We start from the raw sequence: 22,608 nt of genomic DNA on the forward strand, positions 1-22,608 counted from the left end.
GAGATATTCAGTCACAAACGTTTTGAGAGAGGAGAGTGCTGGGTGAGGATGAAAAGAGAACATCATATGAAGATGGCATCAGACATCGGGAATGATACCTTATAAGCCATAGGTTCCCAATAGATGATAATCACTAGAGGCTAGGAGAGGGGCATGGGAGTGATCCTCCTCTAGAGACTCTGGAAGGAGCACAGCCCCACTGACACCTTGATTTCAGGTTTTCAGCCTACAGAATTCTGAGACAATACATATCTGCCATTTTATTTTATTTTATTTTGGGAGGGTACTGGAGATTGAACTCAGGGGCACTTAACCACTGAGCCACATCCCCAGCCCTATGTTTGTATTTTATTTAGAGACAGGGTCTCACTGAGTTGCTTAGTACCTCACTTTTGCTGAGGCTGGCTTTACACTTGTGATCCTCCTGCCTCAGCCTCCTGAGCTGCAAGGATTACTGGTGTACACCACTGTATCTGGCCATATCTGCCATTTTAAACCACCCATTTTGCAGTACTTTGAATGGCAGTCCTAGGGAACTAATAAAACACCCATATTGTATTAGCATTTAGGCTCAGAGGTGATGTAGTGCATCATAAAATACCAAAACTCAAGTGTAGAGAGAAGTGAAGCAATTTGTCTGGTGATTTAATAATGGCCAAGCAAGCATAAGGACTTGGGTTCCCTTTAACTCAGTCTGCTGTCTTATCAAATAGTCGTCATGCTTAGTTTATTTCCTCCATAAGCCTAAAGAAGTTTGGACTCACACACAAGTCTAGCTCTGAGAGGAAAAGTCAGCTGGCCTTTTGTACGACGCTGGTCAAAGTGAACCACTGCCCTTGAGAGCAAATCCTTGCGCTGCTACAGGAGATGAGGAGTAGAACTGGGTTGGGTCTATGCAGCTATAGTGTAGAAGCAATGGGACAGTTGTGGGAGGAAGGGAGGGCTGCCAGGGACAGCTTGAGAGCATCAGGTAACCAGGGTGTGCATTTTTTCCTCCAAACTACAGTTTTTTCTCAGAGGCTCAGACTTTGGGGCCCAAGGTAAGGGTTGAGGCAATGGAAGCTTTCACCTAAAGGTGGTAGTGGCTCTCAGGCTTTAGGAATTGTTAGGAGAATGTTGAAATTGATGAGGATCCTTTCCTGTTTCATAGGGCCCACAGTGAGGTGAAATGACTTGCCTTCAGCACTAAGCAATCACAGACAGGGGACAGTAGGAGCCTTGATGATTGCTATTCAGGTCTAAGAGTTCGTTATTTTAAAATGCTTCCCTAAAGCAGAGAGAATGTTGTTTTTTAAAGTCTTTCTAAAACCTGGCAGGACCACCTGCCTGTAATCCCTCTTGGGAAAAATAAAGAATGGAGTTTTCCCTCCAGGGAAATGATTGTGTGCCTACAAGATGTCCAAGCATGTTATGATGCTAGAAAGTGATCTTGTTATTTTTACCTGACTTGTTAGCATAAGCTTGAGATCTCCTCATTCTCCCTTTCTGTCCTGTGATCTTGCCTGGGTTGCATCAGAATCACTGAGGGGCACAAACTAAATGTAGTTTTGAATTCCACAGAGTCTGCATTAGACATTGCAAAACTCTATAATGTCAACAGACTGTTCAGCTTCACATTTTAATCCCTCCTCTAAAGAAACACAGTGAGCCCACTGGCGGAAATCTCAAACGTACATTCCTTATTCCACTTTTAAAGTAAACATATATACATATATGTTTATATTTATATATTTATATATTTGCATTTATATATATATATATATTCTGTATTTATATTTGTATATTTATATTTGTATCTACCAAGAAAGGTGGAGGATATGAATTGGGGAGAAAAAAAAAAAATCTACCCGCAAGAAAATAAATGGAGAAAGTTGGAGATCCTTGAGATTATTCCTTTTTTTTCTCTCACAATTTTTCCTAATCATCACATTATTCTTTTGATATGTTCCTTTTGTTCACAGAAAAAAAAAAAAGAAAGAAAAGAAAATAGTAGAAAGGAATGGGAAAGTAGGAAATGTTTTACTACCTAAGAGAAAAGATTAGTTTTTATAGCAACTATCTTTGTGTGACTGTCAGACACCTTTCAATCAGGCATCATCTGAGGTTCATGGCTGTCAGCTATTTGGAGGACATTAGAAAAGCAGCCCCTTTCACTGGCTTCCTGATCTTCCATCACGTCAGTGATGGGCAGACACAGGGAGCAGTGCTCAGCAGGTTGGCACTTGTCAAATGATTCCAGGATACCTTTCAGAGGAATTAAAATTGGATCAGATTTTATATTTTTATTGCTTTATCTTTGAGACATTCCTGGAATGTCATAATTAGAGAAATCTCAAAGAGATTTAGCCTTAAAAAGCTGATGGATAAACTGCACATGATGTGATGGAAGTTTAAAAATACTTGATTCACAACACTCTTGCCCCTTTCAGATTCTAAAATGACAACCTTCTAAAAAGGAATTTGAGAGCTAAAAGTGTGGTTCAGTGGTAGCATGCTTGCCTAGCATGTGTGAGGACCTAGGTTTTATCCCCAGGACTGTGAAAGACAGAGAGAGAGAGAGAGAGAGAGCTAGAGAGAGAGAGAGAGAGAGAGAGAGAGAGAGAGAGAGAGAGAGAGAGAGAGAGAGAGAGAGAGAGAGAAAGGGAGGGAGAAAGAAAGGAAGGAGGGAAGAAGGAAGGAAGGGAGGGAGGGAGATAGGAAATTTGGTAGAGGTTTCTCTATGTGGCATCACAATAGATAAGTGCTTGTGTAGTTGGGCTTCAGAGATTTATTTCTCCTCTAATAAAGTATCCTCCTTAATCACAGCACCTAAGAGCCTAACAATTCCATAGGAAAAGGCATTTTGAAACAAAGAAGCTATGACTATTGTTGAAGGAAATCTTATTGTCTGAAACAAATTATTTTAGATGATGATGCACTGACATGTCTCAGATCATATATAATCATAAAGGGAGAATTTTCACTTTCCATCCTTGCTGGTAGATAGGCTCTACCTTTAATGAGAGGCATATAAAATCACTTTGCCTTATCACAAATAATATGAGCCAAGTGACAGTTTTTTCATTGTCTTCTGCGTCTCTGTGAGTTGGGACTGGCTGCAGGCTGTGCACTCTCACTCTGAGCATTGAAAATTCTCATAGTGACTTTACCTATCAGTGCTGCTGCTGCTTTTCTGTGTTCACAACAGACTGGAAAACCAATAATGATACTATAAAATTCTACCCCTGCAGGAATGGTGATTGATACCTAAAGATTTAGAATCCGAGATTGAATATTTGACTCAGTTATCCTTGTTCAAAGCTGACAGAGAATAAGAGCAAATGGAATGTTTAAGATGGAATAAGCTTCTGTCATCTGTTTCATCTGCTGGATATTTCTTCAAGCCTGTCCCACTGGAGTCAGTGTAGAGACACAGTGTTACCCACATATAGGTCTGTGGAAGCTTACCAGGACACTTCTGGTCTAAAAACAAAGCAGAAGTATAGTCCTCAGACCTAGATGCACCCTCTTGAGCTTTCTTTCATTGTTCCAAGGCTCCAATTAAAAAACATTGACCCCTCTTCTGCCATTTGTTCTTCTTCCCTACCCATTATTCACTCTCCAAATTATCTGTGTAGAGTGATACACTAAACCACAAGTCTTTGGGCCATATAAAAATATAAAATCCTATAAACATTAGTTTTACCAGAAGTAAGCTGAATTTCTGGTTAGGGAGTAATTATTTTAACTCTTTCTTACCCAGTGCCTCAACTCCACTATTCATTCTGCTAAGCTTTAGGTTAACAGAAGAATCCATGGTCCCATTTGGGTTCACTCTGTGGAGTGGAGCTAAATAAAGCACAACATATACAGGAGCTGAGTTTGATCCTTTTTTATGACAGGAAAGACCTCTGCTGTGTTTCACACCCATCCATGTAATCAGTAAAGTACCATTGGGGAAATAATGCAGTCTAAGCCTTAGTTTTCCCGTATTTAAAATGGGAATAGTAATTTAAAAATAGTTTTGAGAATTTATTAAGGTAGGGTAATATTAAAAATGTGGCTATCTCAGTTTTGGTAGAGGGTAGATAATAAATGTGTGTCCCCTTTTCCTTTGAGTATATACTCTGTGAAGACTAGATGTATTTTCTATTCTTCCTGAATCACATATGATAGTTAATATTTATTGAATGATACTACCTGATTAAAATGGAATTCAGTAAATGAAGTGAGTGCTTGGCTGGACCAGCCACTGTGGACTTGGTTGATGTATATCTTTTAGAACAAAACACCTGGGGAAACCTGATGTCTATTGCAGGCATGAATGCCAATACACGATTAAAGTTAAGTACTAAAAAGAGATTCCAAGGTTTTTGTTTTATGCTGAGCTTGTGCTGTGATTTGATCCTAGTTAGAGTCAGGACAAGGGCAACACAAATGAAAGACTAAAAAAATTTATTGACTGAGAAGATGTAATCTATAGATTTATGGCAAGATGGATGCATAGTGATTTATAGAGGAAAGCTGCACATGGCCCTCAATGGCATTAAGTTCCAGGAGTAGGACACCCAGAATCCCTCAGTAGTAACAGCTAAGTTTCTGTGCTCAACTCTGAACTGGTTGTCAAACAGTATAAAATCATGAGGACCATGCCATGACTTGCTCAAAGATAAAAACTAAACAAGCACAAGCATATGACAATAAATAAGCATCAGGTAGGTTTTACCTGTGATAACAGAGGCCACTCAGGTTGTATGACAACAGGAGTGTGGAAGTCATTGTAGTTTCATTATCACCAAATTTAGTTTACATCTCTGTATGTCCTTTACCTCTCTTCTTGATATGGCCTAGTAAGGGAGCTGAGCCCTTCCTTTTGATTCATTTGGTCTAGTTAATGATGTAGACTTGGAGATATGAAGGAGGGAAGTTGCCGTTTTTTTAATTGCCCTGACCATAACATTCTCAATGTCATCAGAATAGGGTCATTGATTGGCTCAGTGATGCCTTCATATTCCTAGATGGTCTATACAGTGAGAGTCTGAGGGTCTCCTCCAAAGGGAGGCCTTGGGTTAGCTTAGGGCAGGAGAACTCAAATAAAACACAACTGTTTATCTCCCAGCCCTGTACTATGCTACGCAAGCTCAGATTCCTCTTGTGTCCTGATACCACTCTTCTATAATAGCCTTCTTGCCTGTGCTTTGTAGAAGGAGCAGGTCTTTCTCTGACTAGACCTTCAGTTTTGTAACCTTTGGATCTCATTACTCATGGTGGCAAAACCGTGAGGCATTATACCTGGTTTTGTTACCTCTCATGACCCTTAAGTTGTCCTTTTCCATTTCCTTGTAGACAGTGGGCACTTTTCAATTTGGGAATTAAATGTCTTCTTATCAACACTCTCTTACTTTCTTTACTTATTCCAGGGAATAAATGAATGATAATTCCTTAAAATATTATTTATGTACCAGATTGGATTTGTGAAACAAAAACAAAGGAAATTAAAGGAATTAAATTGGTTGCTTGAATATGGAGTACAAATAATGGAAGATGATATATATATCTGCAGGAAGTAGTCATAGGTTTTAAAAGTAACATATCATGACCTGGTGCAGTGGTGCGTGCCTGTAATCTCAGTGGCTAGAAAGGCAGAGGCAGGAGATTCACAAGTTCAAAGCCAATTTCAGCAACTTAGCGAGGCCCTAAGCCACTTTATGAGACCCTGTCTCAAAATAAAACAAAAATAGGCTGGGGATGTGGCACAGTGGTTAAGCACCCCTGGGTTCAATCCCTGATAATAAATAAATAAATAAATAAATAAATAAATAAATAAATAAATAAATAAATAAATAAATAAATAAATAAATAAATAAGATATACAAATAAATAAATAAGACAAAATTATGAGGACCAGAGACTGAAAGTCTAGACTAAGGATTTTATTTGGTTCTCAGTTAATCTTTTTTAGGTGAGTTTGTTTTTGTTTTTTATATTTTTTTAATGTGAATTTGTTATTCAAAAACAAATATTTTATATAAAAACAGCATAACTGATAGTTCTGGTTTCCTATACAAAATTGAAAGGTCTATGAACAACAGGTCCACATTTTCTTGTAGTACAGTCAATGGAAGCTGGATAACAACATTTTATTGTAAACCGTAGACCTTGTCACTGTCTTCAGTTTTTAGACTGATCCATTTTCCTCAGTGTGTTTCTGCTTGACTGCTGTGAATGTTGAGTTTGCGACTGAAGGTCCTTATGGATATAAATGAAAGATCCATTTATGTCCTTATTATGGTCTATGACTGGTGGGAATTTTGGGGCCTTAGACTTACAGTATATATATTTTTAAACTGAATAATAATCCAGGGACCCATGTTTAGTCAGGATAGAGAAGAAGGCCCAAAGAGATGCTGTCTTTACAGGCCCAGGCTGATGTGGGAAATCTCAGTGAAGCAATATATGGAAATCTCAAAGTAAGAAGCTGTGAGTGGTAAGCACCAGGGACATGCCAAAGTGTAGATGTGTTTCAGCTTAATGCAGAGTAGCAAGAGTGTCAAAAACAACAGCAAGAAGAAAATGTGGATTTATCTGTGATAAGGTCATTTTTAGGAGTCTCCTTTTTTTTACTGGTTTGTTAAAACCTGTGGATATACCCTATTTATTATTTCATTTGATTATATGTGGCCTTTCCAATTTTTAGGTTGCAAATGCATAGAAGACAGATATTCTGCTCTAATTATTTTGCATTTTCTTTTTTCCTTTCAACTTCTTATTCCTCCACATCCCATAAAATTAAAACACATCAAGATAACATATGCTTTAGAGCTCTAAGTATTTATATATAAGTCTCATCTCTCAAATAGCAGCTGCTTCTTTCCATTGTGGGCTAAGTGTGGAATCCTGTGAAATTTGTGTCCTTTTTCCTTTCAGGATTTAGAATGAGGCAGCGCCATGTCCTCATGGAATCCACAGGGCCTGCGGGACATTGCCCTCATTTGGTGGAATCTGTTCCTTGTGAAGATCCAATGTGTTATCGATGGCTGGCATTAGAAGGGATCTGTATCCCTGATCATGGAAAATGTGGCCTGGGACATCGCATCCTAAAGGCCATCTGTCAGGATGACCGAGGTATGATCCAAAGATGTACTACAGGTGTTGTGATATCAGTAGAGGACTCATTACCACTCTCCAAAAGTCATTTTCTTGAAGGAGAGAGGCATGGCCTTTTCTATGCTTGAATATTCATGGTTCAGTCAAGGGACACATTGCTGGCAAAGGAGATGGCAATCACTTCCTATGTGACCACATGCTCCAAAACACGAGTACTATTTGATTATGCCTGAATGCAATGCAGTGGTTCTGGAGAGTTGTCTGGAGTTTTTAATTTTCCAAAACAGATGGAAAATAGAAATTTATTGGGTAGCCTTCAATTTAGCAATACAAGTTTTATTTGCTTATTTTAAGTTCCATATATAACATGTCCTTATATATTATTAACAAGTGCTTCCTTATAAAGATTCCATGTTAAAAAGAAAAAAAAAATAGTAAGTGAAATCTTTCCATTTTTATAGCATCGGAGCAGAATCAGTTCTAGACATAATACTAACATTTCCAAAGAACCATTTTTAAATTCAAGTTGTCAAGACTTAGAAAACTATTAATAATGATGTCTTTCTGTGATCAGCAAGCTTCTGGTACAATCCTTGTTGGGAATGAAGGATGATTTTAAAATATGTAAGTCACATGGCAATGAGAAAAGTGACATTTAAAATCTTTATCCTAGAAATTAAAAAATATTCAGTTTCTTGGAAGAATATTGAGTATGTCAGCTCTGCCACAAGAAACCCCCTTTGCTCTTGGTGTGCAGGATGAAGTGTTTTGACTTATAGAGTGAAATAATCCATAGAAGAGAAAGAAATTGCATAGTGGATTCAGAATGGGTATTAGCATCTACACGGGGTTGACTTATGGTGCACTATTTCCTTTCGTTTTTCTCTCTCTTCCTCTTTCTCCTTTCTTTTGTCTATCTTTCCTTCCTTTTTTTCTTCTTTTAAATAACTAAAATAATTAAGCAAATATACATTTTTATCAGATGATTTAATTGGTTACCTCCAGAATCCAGATGGTGTTTTAATTAAATAGAAGGTGACAACAGATTGTAATAGCTACAGTAAATAGTAAAAACTAATAGTGACTGGTTCTAACATTACCAAATAATTTTTTTTGTGGTAGCATATGTACAACTTAATAACCTAAGCAAATAAGATCACCTTTGTGTTGTTTTTCTTTGTATTATACTGTGATTTATAATAAGAAATACATATTTTGGTCTTTATTCCTGGTTCCTGGCACAATGATTCTAAATCCTTGCTATTTCCGGAGCAATAGGGTGCTTGTTTTAAAATATGGTCTTTGATTCTGGTTTCCTTGAATTTCCCTCGGTGATGAGAGTATCTTTTATCCTCATGAGATGGCTCTTGGTTGACTTCTGGAGGAATGGTTGGTCCTGGTCATCTGAAAGATCAAGCCATGACTTGGAACTTTCAGCTCTACCCTGTGTCCTCTAGGAAGAGGAAAGGGGCTAGAATTTGATCATCCTAGGTAATGAAGTCTCCATAAAAATTTCTGAACTATGGGGCCCAGATATTTTCCAAAATTTCAAACATATGGTACAGGAAAGGTGGTGTACCCAGACCAGTCTTGGAAGCTCCATATTCCTTACCCAGAACCTTGCCCTGTATATCTCTTTCTTCTGGCTGTTCAACTATATCCTTTGTAATGTTCTCTATAGTAAACCTGTAACATAAGTAAGGTATTTCTGTGAGTTCTGTGACCCATCTGGACAGATTATAGGATCCACAGAGAGGGTTGTAGGAATCCTGATTTATAACCTATCTGTCAAAAACATAGGAGACTGTCTAGGGCTTTTGATTGGCATCTGAATCTGGGGTAGTTTTGGGGGATGGAGCTCATTACTTGTTGGATTTGATGCTGTTTCCAAGTAGATAGTGTTGAAATTCAGGTGAATTGTCAGACAAACCTGCTAAAGCAGAGTTTCTTGGAGTAGGGAAAACCTCACACATCTGAACACTGACTTGCTCTGTGTTGAGTGTGGTTTCAAAGTGAAGTGTTAAGAGGTTTCAAACATGGCTCTGGAGTCACACAGGTTGGAATTTTTACTCTGGTACTCATCTGCTAAATGGTCTCAGGAAAATTATTTAATTTGTGGCAGCATATTTCCCTTCAGTTTTCACGAGGGGATAATAAAAGCTACCACTTATTGTCAAGACTGTGAGAGTTAAATTCATTAAATTAAAATGATTAGTAAAGTGCCTGATACATAAGCATTCAAAATCAGCTTATAATGCACATTTATTATTACATTTTGTCCTATGGAAATTGTTCAAAGAACATTCTTTACTAAAATGAAAATGATACTGAAGATTTGAATAACTACTTCTCCTCCCAGCCTCCAGCAGAGAAAACAGAAAGATCCTGAGTTTGGTTGGGATGCAGTGCCAGCAACGATGCTGTGTTGTGTAATAGTAGGTGTTGGGGAATGGTCAAGTATCTTATGTACATAGGGTAGGACTTTCATTTGCAGTATATGCTGCAACCTCTTCAATAGTTGTATAGGTATCAGCTTTACCATATCATATCAGTTTTAGAACTTTTTTTCTTATTATGTGAAATGATTAATTTTTGATGTTTACATATATTCTTCATTTCTGCGAGAAGTGGGAATTAATGCTGGTTCATATCAGCTCTATGACATTTTTGTTGTTTTAAATATCTGATGACTCCTTCATTGTCTGGAATACTAGACACCTGATAGCTGAAGCAGACTTGCATCTAGGGAGAAATTGAAAATGAGCTCTTTGTACTTTTTGTGATTCAACTTCTGTGTGATTCCGAATGATTGATGATGGAAATTTGTCAGAGAGGTTCTCACTTGACTCCACATGTCTTCAGGGTCTTTGCATAGTTACAAGAATTAACAGAACTTTTAATGCTCATTTAAATGTCTGGAGAAAAATAGTCTCCTGTGATTTCTTGTTTTTTAGGAACATTTGATAATATTCACCAAATTGGACAGGGAGGAATTGGGGAAAGGGAGAGGGAATGGAAAAGACAGTAGAATGAATTAGACATAACTTTCCTATGTTCATATACATGACCAGCATTACTCCATATCATGTACAACCACGAGAATTGGAAGTTATACTCCATGTATATGTATGATATGTCAAAATACATTTGACTGTCATATATAACTAAAGAGAACAACAACAACAAAAAAGAATTAGAAGATGCACAAAAAAAAATGCTATTGCTGGTTTGTCAGTGACTTCAAGGTGACATAGATTGTATATTTTTTAAGTTTCCAAGCTAGTGGTCTGAACAGACTTCTGGGAAAGAGAATACATTTTCCTAGAGGCAAGAGTAGCATTCAGGAAGACACTGACAAGAGTTCTACAGAAGAGTGGTCATAGTTGTGTAGAAAACTCTTGGTTCCACAGTCTGAATGGGACATTGATATTTTGTTGGGATGCTGAAGGTTTCTTTCTGTATACCTCTATCCAAGATACCTGAAGTGAGTTCATATGGACAACTATAAAAGAGGAAGAGAAAGCAAGTCATTCTTGCAAATTCTAATAGACCTCAAGTCTGATTAAATGTAATATAAATTTTGGAATTACTTTTAATCAAATATAAGATGATTTATTTTGGTCTAAACCATTTAGTACTGAATAAATGCTGAAGTAAATGGTCTATGAAATGATTGGTAAACTCAGAAAGATGAAAATAAAACTATCACCATCTATGTTGGTTTCATAGCCTAGCTAATTGAACTGCTATAAACATTGATGTGACTGCATCACTCTAATATGCTGCTTTTAAGTCCTTTGGGTATATAACAAGGAGTGAGATAACTGGGTCAAATGGTGGTTCCATTTCAAGTTTCTTGAGGAATCTCCACACTGCTTTCCAGAGTGGTTGCACCAATTTGCAGTCCCACCAGCAATCTATGAGTGTACTTTTTTCTCCCACATCCTTACCATCATTTATTGTTACTTCTTGATAATTGCCACTCTGACTTGAGTGAGATGGAATCTCAGTGCAGTTTTAATTTGCATTTCTCTCATTGCTAGAGATACTGAACATTTTTTATATATTTTTTAAGCATCTATATTTCTTCTGTGAAGTTTCTGTTCTGTTCCTTTGCCCATTTAGTGATTGGGTTATTTGGTTTTTAGGTGTTAACTTTTTAAAGTTCTTTATATATCCTTGAGATTAATGCTCTGAGGCAGAGGTGGCAGAGATTTTCTCCCATTCTGTTGGCCCTTTCTTCATATTCTTGATAGTTTCCTTTGTTGTGAGAAGTTTTTTAATTTGATACCATACCGTTTATTTATTCTTGAGTTTGCTCCTTGTACGTTAGGAGTCTGGTTGAGGAATTCAGTTTCTAAGCCAACATGTTGGAAAGTTGGGCCTACTTTTTCTTCTAGTAGATACCGGGTCTCTAATTTAATGCCTAGGTCCTTGATCTACTTTGAGTTGAGTTTTATGCATGGTGAGGATTGTTGTAGTTCTTCTTTGAAGGTCTGATAGAACTTGGCTGAGAATCAATATGGTCCTGGCCTTTTCTTTGTTGGTAGGCTTTTGATAACATCGTCAATTTCATTGCTTGAGATTGATCTGTTTGAATTTTCTATGTCCTTCAATTCAATTTGGAATCAATTGAATATTTTTAGAAATTTGTTAATGTTTTCAACATTTTCTATTTTATTTGCAGTATAAATTTCCAAAATATTTTGATTATCATCTGTGTTTCAGTAGTGTTCATTGAGATATTTCCTTTTTCATCACTAATTTTAGTAATTAGAGTTTTTTCTCTCTTCATTACCTTGACTAAGGGTTTATCAATTTTATTGATTTTTTTGAAGAACCAACTTTTTGTTTCATTGATTTTAAAAATCTTGTTTCAATTTCATTGATTTTTGGCCCAAATTTTAATGATTTCCTCTGTTCTGCTTTTGGTGTTGATTTGTTCTTCTTTTTCTAGGGTTTTGAGATATAATGTTAGGTTATTTATGTGTTGATTTTCTATTCTTTTGATGAATGAGCTCAATGCAATGAACTTTCCTCTTAGCACTGCCTTCATAGTGTCCCAGAGATTTTGATATGTTGTATTGCTACTCCTATTTGCTTCTAAATATTTTTTATTTCCTCCCTGATTTCTGCTGGTATCCACTCATCATTCAATAGAATATTATTTAGTATCCATGTGTTAGAATAGCTTCTATTTTTTGTTTTATCATTTATTTCTAATTTCATTCCATTAAGATTCGATAGAATGCAAGGTATTAGCTCTATTTGTATCTTCTAAGAGTTGCTTAGCGGCATAAGATAAGGTCTATTTTAGAGAAGGATTATGTGTTGCTGAGAAGAAAGTGTATTCAGACATTGATACATGAAATAGTCTATATATGTCCACTACATCTAAATTATTAATTGAATTTTTTACTTCTTTAGTTTCTTTATTTAGTTTTTGTTTTGAGGAGCTATCCAGTGGTGAGAGAAGTGAGTTAAAGTCATCCAGTATTATTATATTGTGATCTGTCTGATTCTTGATATTAAGAAGGGCTTGTTTGATGCACATAGATGCTCCATTGTTTGGGGCATAAATATTTATGACTGTTATGTCTTCTTGATGTATAATTCCCTTAAACAATATGAAATGTCCTTCTTTGTCCCTTCTGACTAACTTTGGCTTAAAGTATACTTTATCTGGTACAGGAATAGAAACCCCAACTTTTTTAGAGATTCATGTGAATGGTATGTTTTTTCCTATCCTTTCACCTTCAGTCTCTGGATGTCTTTGCTTATGAGGTGATACTCTTGGAGACAACTTACTGTTGGGTCTTGTTTTCTAATCTAATCTATTAGATTCTATGTCTTTTTTTTTTTTTTACTACAGATTTTTTTTTTATTGTAAACAAATGGGATACATGTTGTTTCTCTGTTTGTACATGGCACAAAGGCATACCATTTGTGCAATCATAAATTTACATAGAGTAATGTTGTTTGATTCATTCTGTTATTTTTTCCCTTCCCCCCACCCCTCCCACCCCTCTTTACCCTCTATACAGTAGTTCCTTCCTCCATACTTGCCCCCCTCCCTAACCCTAACTCTAACCCTAACACTAACCCTTCCCTCCCCCCCATTATGTGTCATCCTCCACTTATTAGTGATATCATTCGTCCTTTGGCTTTTTGAGATTGGCTTATCTCACTTAGCATGATATTCTCCAATTTCATCCATTTGCCTGCAAATACCATAATTTTATCATTCTTTATGGCTGAGTAATATTCCATTGTATATATATACCATAGTTTCTTTATCCACTCATCAATTGAAGGGCATCTAGGTTGGTTCCACAGTCTGGCTATTGTGAATTGAGCAGCTATGAACATTGATGTGGCTGTGTCTCTGTAGTATGCAGATTTTAAGTCCTTGGGGTATAGGCCAAGGAGTGGGATAGGTGGGTCAAATGGAGGGTCCATTCCAAGTTTTCTAAGGAATCTCCACACTGCTTTCCAGAGTGGCTGCACTAATTTGCAGCCCCACCAGCAGTGTATGAGTGTACCTTTCTCCCCGCATCCTTGCCAACACCTGTTGTTGCTCGTATTCTTGATAATCGCCATTCTAATTGGGGTGAGATGGAATCTTAGGGTAGTTTTGATTTGCATTTCTCTTATTACTAGAGATGTTGAACATTTTTCCATATGTTTGTTGATTGCCTGTAGATCTTCTTCTGTGAAGTGTCTATTCATTTCCTTAGCCCATTTGTTGATTGGGTTATTTGTATTCTTGGTGTAGAGTTTTTTGAGTTCTTTATAGATTCTGGAGATTAGTGCTCTATCTGAAGTATGATTGGCAAAGATATTCTCCCACTCTGTAGGCTCTTTCTTCTCATTGCTGATAGTTTCCTTTGCTGAGAGAAAGCTTTTTAGTTTGAATCTATCCCAGTGGTTGATTCTAGCTTTTACTTCTTGTGCTATGGGAGTCCTGTTAAGGAAGTCTGATCCTAGACCAACAAGGTGAAGATTTGGACCTACTTTTTCTTCTATAATCTGCAGGGTCTCTGGTCTGATTCCGAGGTCCTTAATCCATTTTGAGTTTAGTTTTGTGCATGGTGAGAGATATGGGTTTAGTTTCATTCTGTTGCATATGGATTTCCAATTCTCCCAGCACCATTTGTTGAAGAGGCTATCTTTTCTCCATTGCATATTTTTGGCCCCTTTGTCTAGTATGAGAAAATTGTATTTATTTGGGTTTGTGTCCGTGTCCTCTATTCTGTACCATTGATCTACCTTTCTATTTTGGTACCAATACCATGCCGTTTTTGTTACTATTGTTTTGTAGTAGAGTTGAAGATCTGGTATTGCAATACCCCCTGTTTCACTCTTCCTGCTAAGGATTGCTTTAGTTATTCTGGGTTTCTTATTCTTCCAGATGAATTTCATAATTGCTTGCTCTATTTCTGTAAGGTACGTCATTGGAATTTTAATTGGAATTGCATTGAATTTGTATAGCACTTTAGGTAGTATGGCCATTTTGACAATATTAATTCTTCCTATCCAAGAACATGGAAGATCTTCATTTCTTTCTTTAGTGTTGTATAGTTCTCATTGTAGAGGTCTTTCACCTCTTTTGTGAGATTGATTCCCAAGTATTTTATTTTTTTTGAGGCTATAGTGAATGGGGTAGTTTTCCTAATTTCTCTTTCCGAAGATTCATCACTTATGTATAAAAATGTGTTGGATTTATGGGCATTGATCTTGTAACCTGCTACTTTACTGAATTCACTTATGAGTTCTAAGAGTTTTCTGGTGGAATTTCCAGGTTCCTCTAAATATATAATCTGTACTCCAACAAAATAGAAAATTTCGAAGGCATCAACAGGTTTCTAGAGACATATGAATTGCCTAAACTGAACGAGGAGGACATACACAATTTAAATAGACCAATTTCAAGTACTGAAATAGAAGAGGTCATCAAAAGCCTTCCAACAAAGAAAAGTCCGGGACCAGATGGGTTCTCAGCCAAGTTCTACAAAACCTTTAAAGAAGAGCTCAATAAACGTAATTCACCATATTAATAGACTTAAAGTCAAGAATCACATGATTATTTCAATAGATGCAGAAAAAGCATTTGATAAAATACAGCACCCCTTCATGCTCAAAATACTAGAAAAAATAGGGATAGTGGGAACATTCCTTAACATTGTAAAGGCCATTTATGCTAAGCCCATGGCTAATATCATTCTAAATGGTGAAAAACTGAAAGCATTCCCCCTAAAAACTGGAACAAGGCAGGGATGCCCTCTTTCACCACTTCTATTCAACATCGTTCTTGAGACTCTGGCCAGAGCAATTAGACAAACCAAAGAATTTAAAGGGATACGAATTGGAAAAGAAGAACTCAAACTATCCCTGTTCGCTGATTCTATGTCTTTTGATTGATGAATGTAGGCCGTTTACATTCAATGTTATTATTGAGATGTGATTTTTATACCATGTCATTTTGATTTATTTTGGGTTTTTATTTTGAATTAGTTTGTCCATTAATCCACTATTCTTTTAGTGTAGTTACTCCCTCTGCTAATTTTCATTTTATTTTTCATTTCTTCTTCATTAAATATCTTACTGTTTTGTAGTGCAGACTTTCTAGTTGTGAATTGTTTTAACTCTTGTTTATCATGGAAGGTTTTTATTTCATATTAATTCTGAAGTTTAATTTTTCTGGGCATAGTATTCTTAGCTGGCATTCATTTTCTTTCAGTGTTTGGTCTATGTATATATTATTCCAAGACACCCTAACTTGAGAGTCTGAGTTGAAAGAATTAGCTGAGATCCATATTGATTTCCCTCTAAATGTTACCTGTCATTTTTTCTCTGGCAATGTTTAAAGTTCTATCCTTATTCTGTATGATAGGCATTTTCATAATAATGTGCCTTGGTGTAGGTCTGTTATAATTTCGTGTATTTGGAGTCCCGTAAGTCTCATTATTTAGGATTGGGAAATTTTCTGGTATCATTTCATCAAAAAGATTGTGCATTCCTTTGGTTTGTATCTCTGACCCTTAGTCTATCCCAATAAATTTTTAAGTTTGATATTTTCAGGTTATCCTATATTTCTTGGAAGTTCTATTCATGGTCTTTTCACATCTGTTCTTCATGTTCAACTTTGTTTTCAAGATTATATATTTTGTCTTCATTACCTACCTGAAACTCTGTCTTCCAATTGATCTAGTGTGTTGGTGGTGATTTCAATTGAATTTTTAATTTGGTTTTTTGATTCCTTCATTTCAAGGACTTCTGCTTTGTTTTTGTTTTTTGTTTTTTTTGTTTTGTTTTGTTTTGTTTTGTTTTTTTCAGAATCTCTATCTCTTTAACTGAAGTGATCTTCCATTTCCTGTATTTTCCCTTTGATTTCACTCCTTATACCATCCTTTACTTCACTGATCAGTATAACTATGTGCATTCTAAACAACTCATCTGACAGTTCTTCCACAGTGGTATAATGGATTCTGTTATTGGAGTATCTTGGTTTGTTTGGGGTGCTTTGTTCCCTTGCTTTTTCATGTCATTTGTGTGTCTACTCATGTAACTGAATGGATCTGAGGCAATAGAGTTTCTGCCCTATGGACTTATAGTGTCCCTAAAGGTTTCTAGTATTTCACTTGCTGAAAAGCTGCCTGTGTGCTTTCTTGGTTTCATGCCACAGAGCAGCCAGGAAAGTGACCTCCTCTATTCTGCCACCTTGAAAACCTCCAGCAATTGTTGATATGCCTAAATCTGTGAATTTATTTAAGTATGTGATCTACCTTGAATCATCTAAGATCCAAGTAGTCATCTATGAATTTCTACAGCTATGGAATATGATATCTATGTCTTTGATTGGTTGGACAACTTTGATTTCTCTCCTCTGTACAACAATGTCTCAACATCAACTATGGGTCTGCAGAAATTTTATCCAGTGTACATAGGTTATTCTTAATTCATTTATGTGTACATTTCCTCATTTCAAAGGAGACATTTTAAATGTAAATGAAATGTGATACAAAAAATGTGAACCCAGCATATTTCTCCCCTAGATTATTAAGTTTATTTACTATGGGTTTTTTTGACATGAGTTTGTTTTATTTTTAAAAAGTTTTTATTGCTGCATGTTAATTATATGAATTATGGATTTCATTTGTGGCCTATTTATATACACATATAACATTATTCTCTTTATTTTAAACTGTGATTCTCAAACATAACTGGCACAGCATTGCCAGGTTTCACTGGAAATTGAGAAAATTTTCCCTCTATGTGACATCTTTTTAGAACAGGTTGAGAAAAACTCTATAATGTGAGAGAAGTAGTCGGTGTACCCAGTCACTTGCAAGGGTTCCCTATCTGTCATTCTTCATGTATCTACTATGAATGGTGGGCAGGGTTATTGGATAAACATGAATCTGTCTGATGGGCTCATCAGATCCCGAGCACTCACCTCCAACTTTGTGTCATAATTTGCCAAATAGGTGTTCTTGAAAAAGTTTATCTGTATTTCAGCAAACATATTTAATCAAATATAATGCAGGATATATTCTGCCTTTGTAGAAGGCAAACACCTACACTGGAAAATGTAAAGAGCCAAAAGTTCAAAGTTTCTATGCTGGTAGGTACATGGAGTTAAAGTTCTTCAGTGTTGCTCTATTCTCCCCTAGATATTCAGGTTTTTATTTTCACCTTTGTACTAAACATTTTAAGAGCAAATATTTTCCTTAAGGTTTGTCTGTATTTGCACAGAAAGCATAAGGAACAGCTTCCCATTATCAAGGAACTCTGTTTTTCATTCCAAGGTCATTTTTCTTTGAGCTTTTGCTTTTTACTATTAACCTTGAACAATCCAAGAAGGTGATCTTTAATCTTGTCTAAAGTGGCATGTCCTTATAAGTTTGAATGCCATAAATACTTTTTAAGGGATGACTTTGATTGGTGGAAAACATTAGAATGATCACTTACCTGAGTTGGAGTAACTGTTTTTAAATCTGACAGAAAGGAAGTTTTGTTTTGTTTGTATTTTTTAGATCTCGAGAAATGTTCTTTGGCTTACCTTTGTGGGTAATGTCAAACTCCATTCAGATAAAAGATTATTTTGTGACTCAACAGAATTCTAAATAAAATCCCTTTTGTGTTTACAAGTCTTTATTTTGTAAACCCTTTGATTATGCTATATCTCGTTTTTGTCAAGTGCTGTTTTCCTCCTCCTCGCTATATTTTTTATTTCTCTTAAAATTTCTAAATTCTATTTCACCACAATATTTATTTTCTTGTATTTTAGGAAGAAAGAGAAATTAGTTATACATCAGGTATTTCTTTGTCACATAAGTAGATGTCCTGCAGTGAATCAAACTATTAAAGACACACTACAATTGAGAACTACCACTGAGAATGTAGAAGGTCCAAAACATATTTAAATTATGAAGTTTTGAGCAGTGGCACCTTGGTTGAAATAGACCTGCACTTTATTAAGATGTGAATGTATAATAATCGTAATTTTTAAAAAGTATTATTTTTCTTACATTATCAGTTTTTAAAAATTTGTTTTGAGTAGGAAAAAATCCTACTTTGCATGAGAATGGAAATCTTAAACTATATTGTCAACTGTTTGAAGGGATCAAAGAAGGGTTCAATAAACATGGACATGAATTTTATGTAAACAATGCAAATTTAGAGAAATGCACTTTCAGTTTAGACAGACTTATTGGATTATAGCACACAATGTAGTGTCCTGCCCACATCTTATGAACCACTTAACATTTTTGTGCATGCCCCCTGAAATTCCAACTGAAGCTTCCTGCACCTCTTTAGCTGAGGAATTTCACTGACTGCTGCAGTCTTGCCGGAGCCATTTTCACTTATTCCTCTTTTACTGGTTGCCAAGAGTCTTTGCCACAGAGTTTTAGATAGTGCAACTCAAATGGAAGCATGTATACTTAAAAAGGTATTTAGCAGATCCACTTCTGTAGAATATATGTGATTTAAATTAATCAAACCATACTAATGATGATTTTTAAAGAATCATGTTCCATAGGAAAAAAAGAGTGCTTGTGAGAGACCATTCAATATTTTGAATAACACTCACATTTATCAAATTTTTGAAAATAAACAGCTTCAAGTGCTCCTGTTCTCCCTTTGAAAGCATACAAATATCATTGAATTCCATTTATTTTTGAGTTAGGACATCTGTGTAGCTTATGCTATCCTTCTGAGTCGTATTTCCTACCAACGAGTCAGTATATGGCTGTTGGGCAGGGCGAGAGCTTGGTTATTTATATTTGTATTTATATTTGTATTCTAAAGTGTTAGTGTAGTGATTCTGATTGAGAATAATGAAAACAGACCTCTTTTGGGTGTTAAGGTGGTTAACTGTGCAGAAAAATTGGGTCTGAACTGTGAAAACTTATTGCTCAAGGCTCCATCTTTGTTCTTGTCCACTGGTTCTGGAACGAGTGTTTCCCAGAACCAGTTGGAAATTGTAAAAACACATATTTGTGATGCCATCACAGTTTCTGAATCAGTGGACCTGGAATGGGATGTGAGAATTTCTATTTCTAGCAAATTCCCAAGAAATGCTGATGGTGCTGATCCAGGGACCATAGTCTGGAAAGCATCGCTGTAAGCCAAATGGGGCTGATGGGCAGCCTCATAATTTTTGAGGCTAGATTGATGGAAGGTGTGTCTTACACTCAGTCAGAGTCAACAATAGTATTGATTGTAATCTATTCTTTCTTGTTTCCTGCTGCACAAGTTATTTTGAAATCTATGAAATGTGTTACTGTCCTTCCAGAAGCAAGCAGCGAGTAAATATTCTTTTATTTTGTTATCATTACCTAGATGGATTACTAAAAGATCAAATAGTGAAAAGGAATAGTATTTTCTTGCAGAAACAAGATACACAATATGGGAGATGAGTTATTTAGGTTTAGAGGAGAGAGTTTTCATTTTCAGCAAGCTATCTTTTTCAGACCACCAACTGGTAGCCATTTGGTATCTGTGTCCTTCCTGAAGGAAGTGCAGTGATGACAAATACATTGTATTAAATTTTGAAATGAACCTGACATTGCAGTTGAAAATGCCAATAAGATCAGACGGTGCTTTTGATGCTATAGGAATCAGAATGTAAAGAAGATTAAATCTGAGTTCCTGTAGCCAAGTTTCTCATTCCCCATTCATTTAGATGACTCGCAGTGAAATTAAAGATGAAGCTCTAAAAATATTTGGCACTAAAGGGATCCAAAAGAGAAAAATAGAGATTCATTCTAATCACAGTTTCCCTGTCCATGTTTGATGGGAAGGTAGAGAATAGAAATAAACTGTGAATCAATTTAGATGCTAAAGAGAAGACTACAATGAAGGTTTAAACACATTGACTATATGTTGTCTGTTGATAAAGAGGTATTGTATTTTGAATTACTTCTTCTTTCCACCCTATTACATACATTGCAAGATAGTTTTTGTCTTTTTTCTTTTGCTACGGTGCCTAAAGAAATGATTGTGTTCCTGTCACTACTCCATCAGTATTTCACAACCAGACTTTTATTCCCAGGATTTAACATTTAGAAATAATATAGAGTAAACTGCTACCTAAGTGTGCCCATGTCTCCTATGGAAAGGCTGTCTCCTTTTCCCATCACTTCTGAAATTCTTATGTGGCAATTGACTTTCTTTTCCCATTCCATATCATTTAAAATCAAAATGAATCATCAATTGTACTGATATTTTAAAATGCAGTTCATATGACTAAGTGGTCAACCCAACCTTTCTATAGTAATCAGTGGGGGATTCTCACCTTTTCCTTTTTGAACAGCTTCTCTCAGGACATGCTCTAAGGTCATATTCCATTGTATAGTCCATGATAGTGTTAATAGCAGGAATTAGTTCTAAATTAGTCACAATGGTATAATTTTGTTTTATTATTCAGAAATTCTTGGAATGGTATTTGGCAGTTTCATTTTATCCAAGGCCGGTGTCTCTTAACACTGAATCCACAGTTTTCCCTCCTTGCAGACATAGGAAAAATGAAGAATATGGGTTAAAACATATTTCTAATATGATACAATAATTTTCACTTAAGAGAATTGCCAATAAGACTAGGTAAGGAAATGCAGTCAGAGATTCCTATGCCCTACCCATTTGAGTTTCTTCAGGAAAATGCCATGGAATAAAGTCCCATCCATCAGTGAAAAATTAATTACAAAATAATTTAATTTTATGATTTAAAACTTTTTGAATTACTTAATTAAAATAATGTATACACTATTTCCCCCTTATCTGTAGAGGATATTTTCCAATAGTCTCAGTGGATGCCTGAAACTACAGATGGTAGTAAGCCCTATATGTACAGGTAATATGTATTTTCCTAAGTATACATACCTAGAATAAAGTTTACTTTATAAATTAGGCATAACAAGAGATCAGCAACAAAGTCAATAATAAAAATAGAACAATTTTAACAAAATACTATAATAAAAGTTAAGTGAGTATAGTCTGGGTCTTTTAGAGTACCTTATTGTACCATACTTTCCATTCTTCTGGTAATGCTGGGAGATGATACTATGCCTATGTAATGAGATGAAGTGAGGTGAGTGACACAGGCATAGTGACATAGTGATAGGCTACTACATAAGAGTTACTTTGAGCATAAGTGCTGTAATACTGTGACAGTTGGTCTGATAACCCAGAAGGCTTAAAAATGACTAACAGGCAGGTAGACTATATAGTGTAGATACTCTGGACAAAGGGAACCAGGTGAAAGGGAAAGATTGAGTTAATTATACCACTCAGAATGGCATGCAGTATTAAAATGTATTGTTTGTTTTGGACCACAGTTGACCTAACATAACTGAAACATGAACAGAAAAACTGCAAACAAGAGAGGAATACTGTCCATATACTTTACTGATTAATAAATCAAAATTAAAAATTTGTATTCTATTATTCTTTCTGTACTAATTGTGTTGAGTGTCTGCCATGCCCACAGAAAAACACTAGCTATGGAAAGATATCTAGGAAGTAAGAAGTCATTTTTTTCCCCTTGGAGAGAGAGATCGTACATTATAAGAACACATGAGTTAAAGGGAAAAAGCCACATGTTGTAAGTAGATTTAGGGTTATCATAAGACTATGATCCTTCTGGTACTATAGAGGTAAATTTCAGCTAACAAACATTTAGAAATCCGACTCTCATGAGAAGTATTCCCTCTGCCACTGTTACCTCATGGTAACTTGCCTCCTTGATGTTGTTCCCTTACATGAGAATTCATATTCCTCTTCTTCCTTGGGCTAATTCTTACTCAACCTTTAAAAATTTTGATGGTTGTCCTTCAGGAAACAGTCCCTCCACTCCCACTCCCACACCAACTCTTTAACACTGGTCTAGACAATCAGATAAATATTGTAGTCCTCACCACCCCCCGCCCGATGATGTCACATCCATTTAAAAAATTTTTTTTTCATAAATTTTCAAATTTGTTCACTTTGGTTATACATGACAGTAGAATGCCTTTTGCA

At 35.9% G+C, this 22,608-nt stretch overlaps 1 protein-coding gene across 3 annotated transcripts in view; it reads left to right on the forward strand.

Annotated features, from left to right (window-relative positions):
* THSD7B (thrombospondin type 1 domain containing 7B) overlaps positions 1-22,608 on the forward strand; it is an 842,386-nt gene that overhangs the window by 357,488 nt on the left and 462,290 nt on the right. For all 3 annotated transcript variants that reach the window (XM_079135600.1, XM_079135599.1, XM_079135601.1), the window contains exon 7: positions 6,907-7,104. In XM_079135600.1, coding sequence (XP_078991726.1) covers positions 6,907-7,104 — 198 coding nt within the window. The remainder of the gene's footprint in view (positions 1-6,906; positions 7,105-22,608) is intronic.

This window comes from Sciurus vulgaris (assembly GCF_902686455.1).
Source record: "Sciurus vulgaris genome assembly, chromosome: 3".
NCBI classification, from domain to species: Eukaryota; Metazoa; Chordata; class Mammalia; order Rodentia; family Sciuridae; genus Sciurus; species Sciurus vulgaris.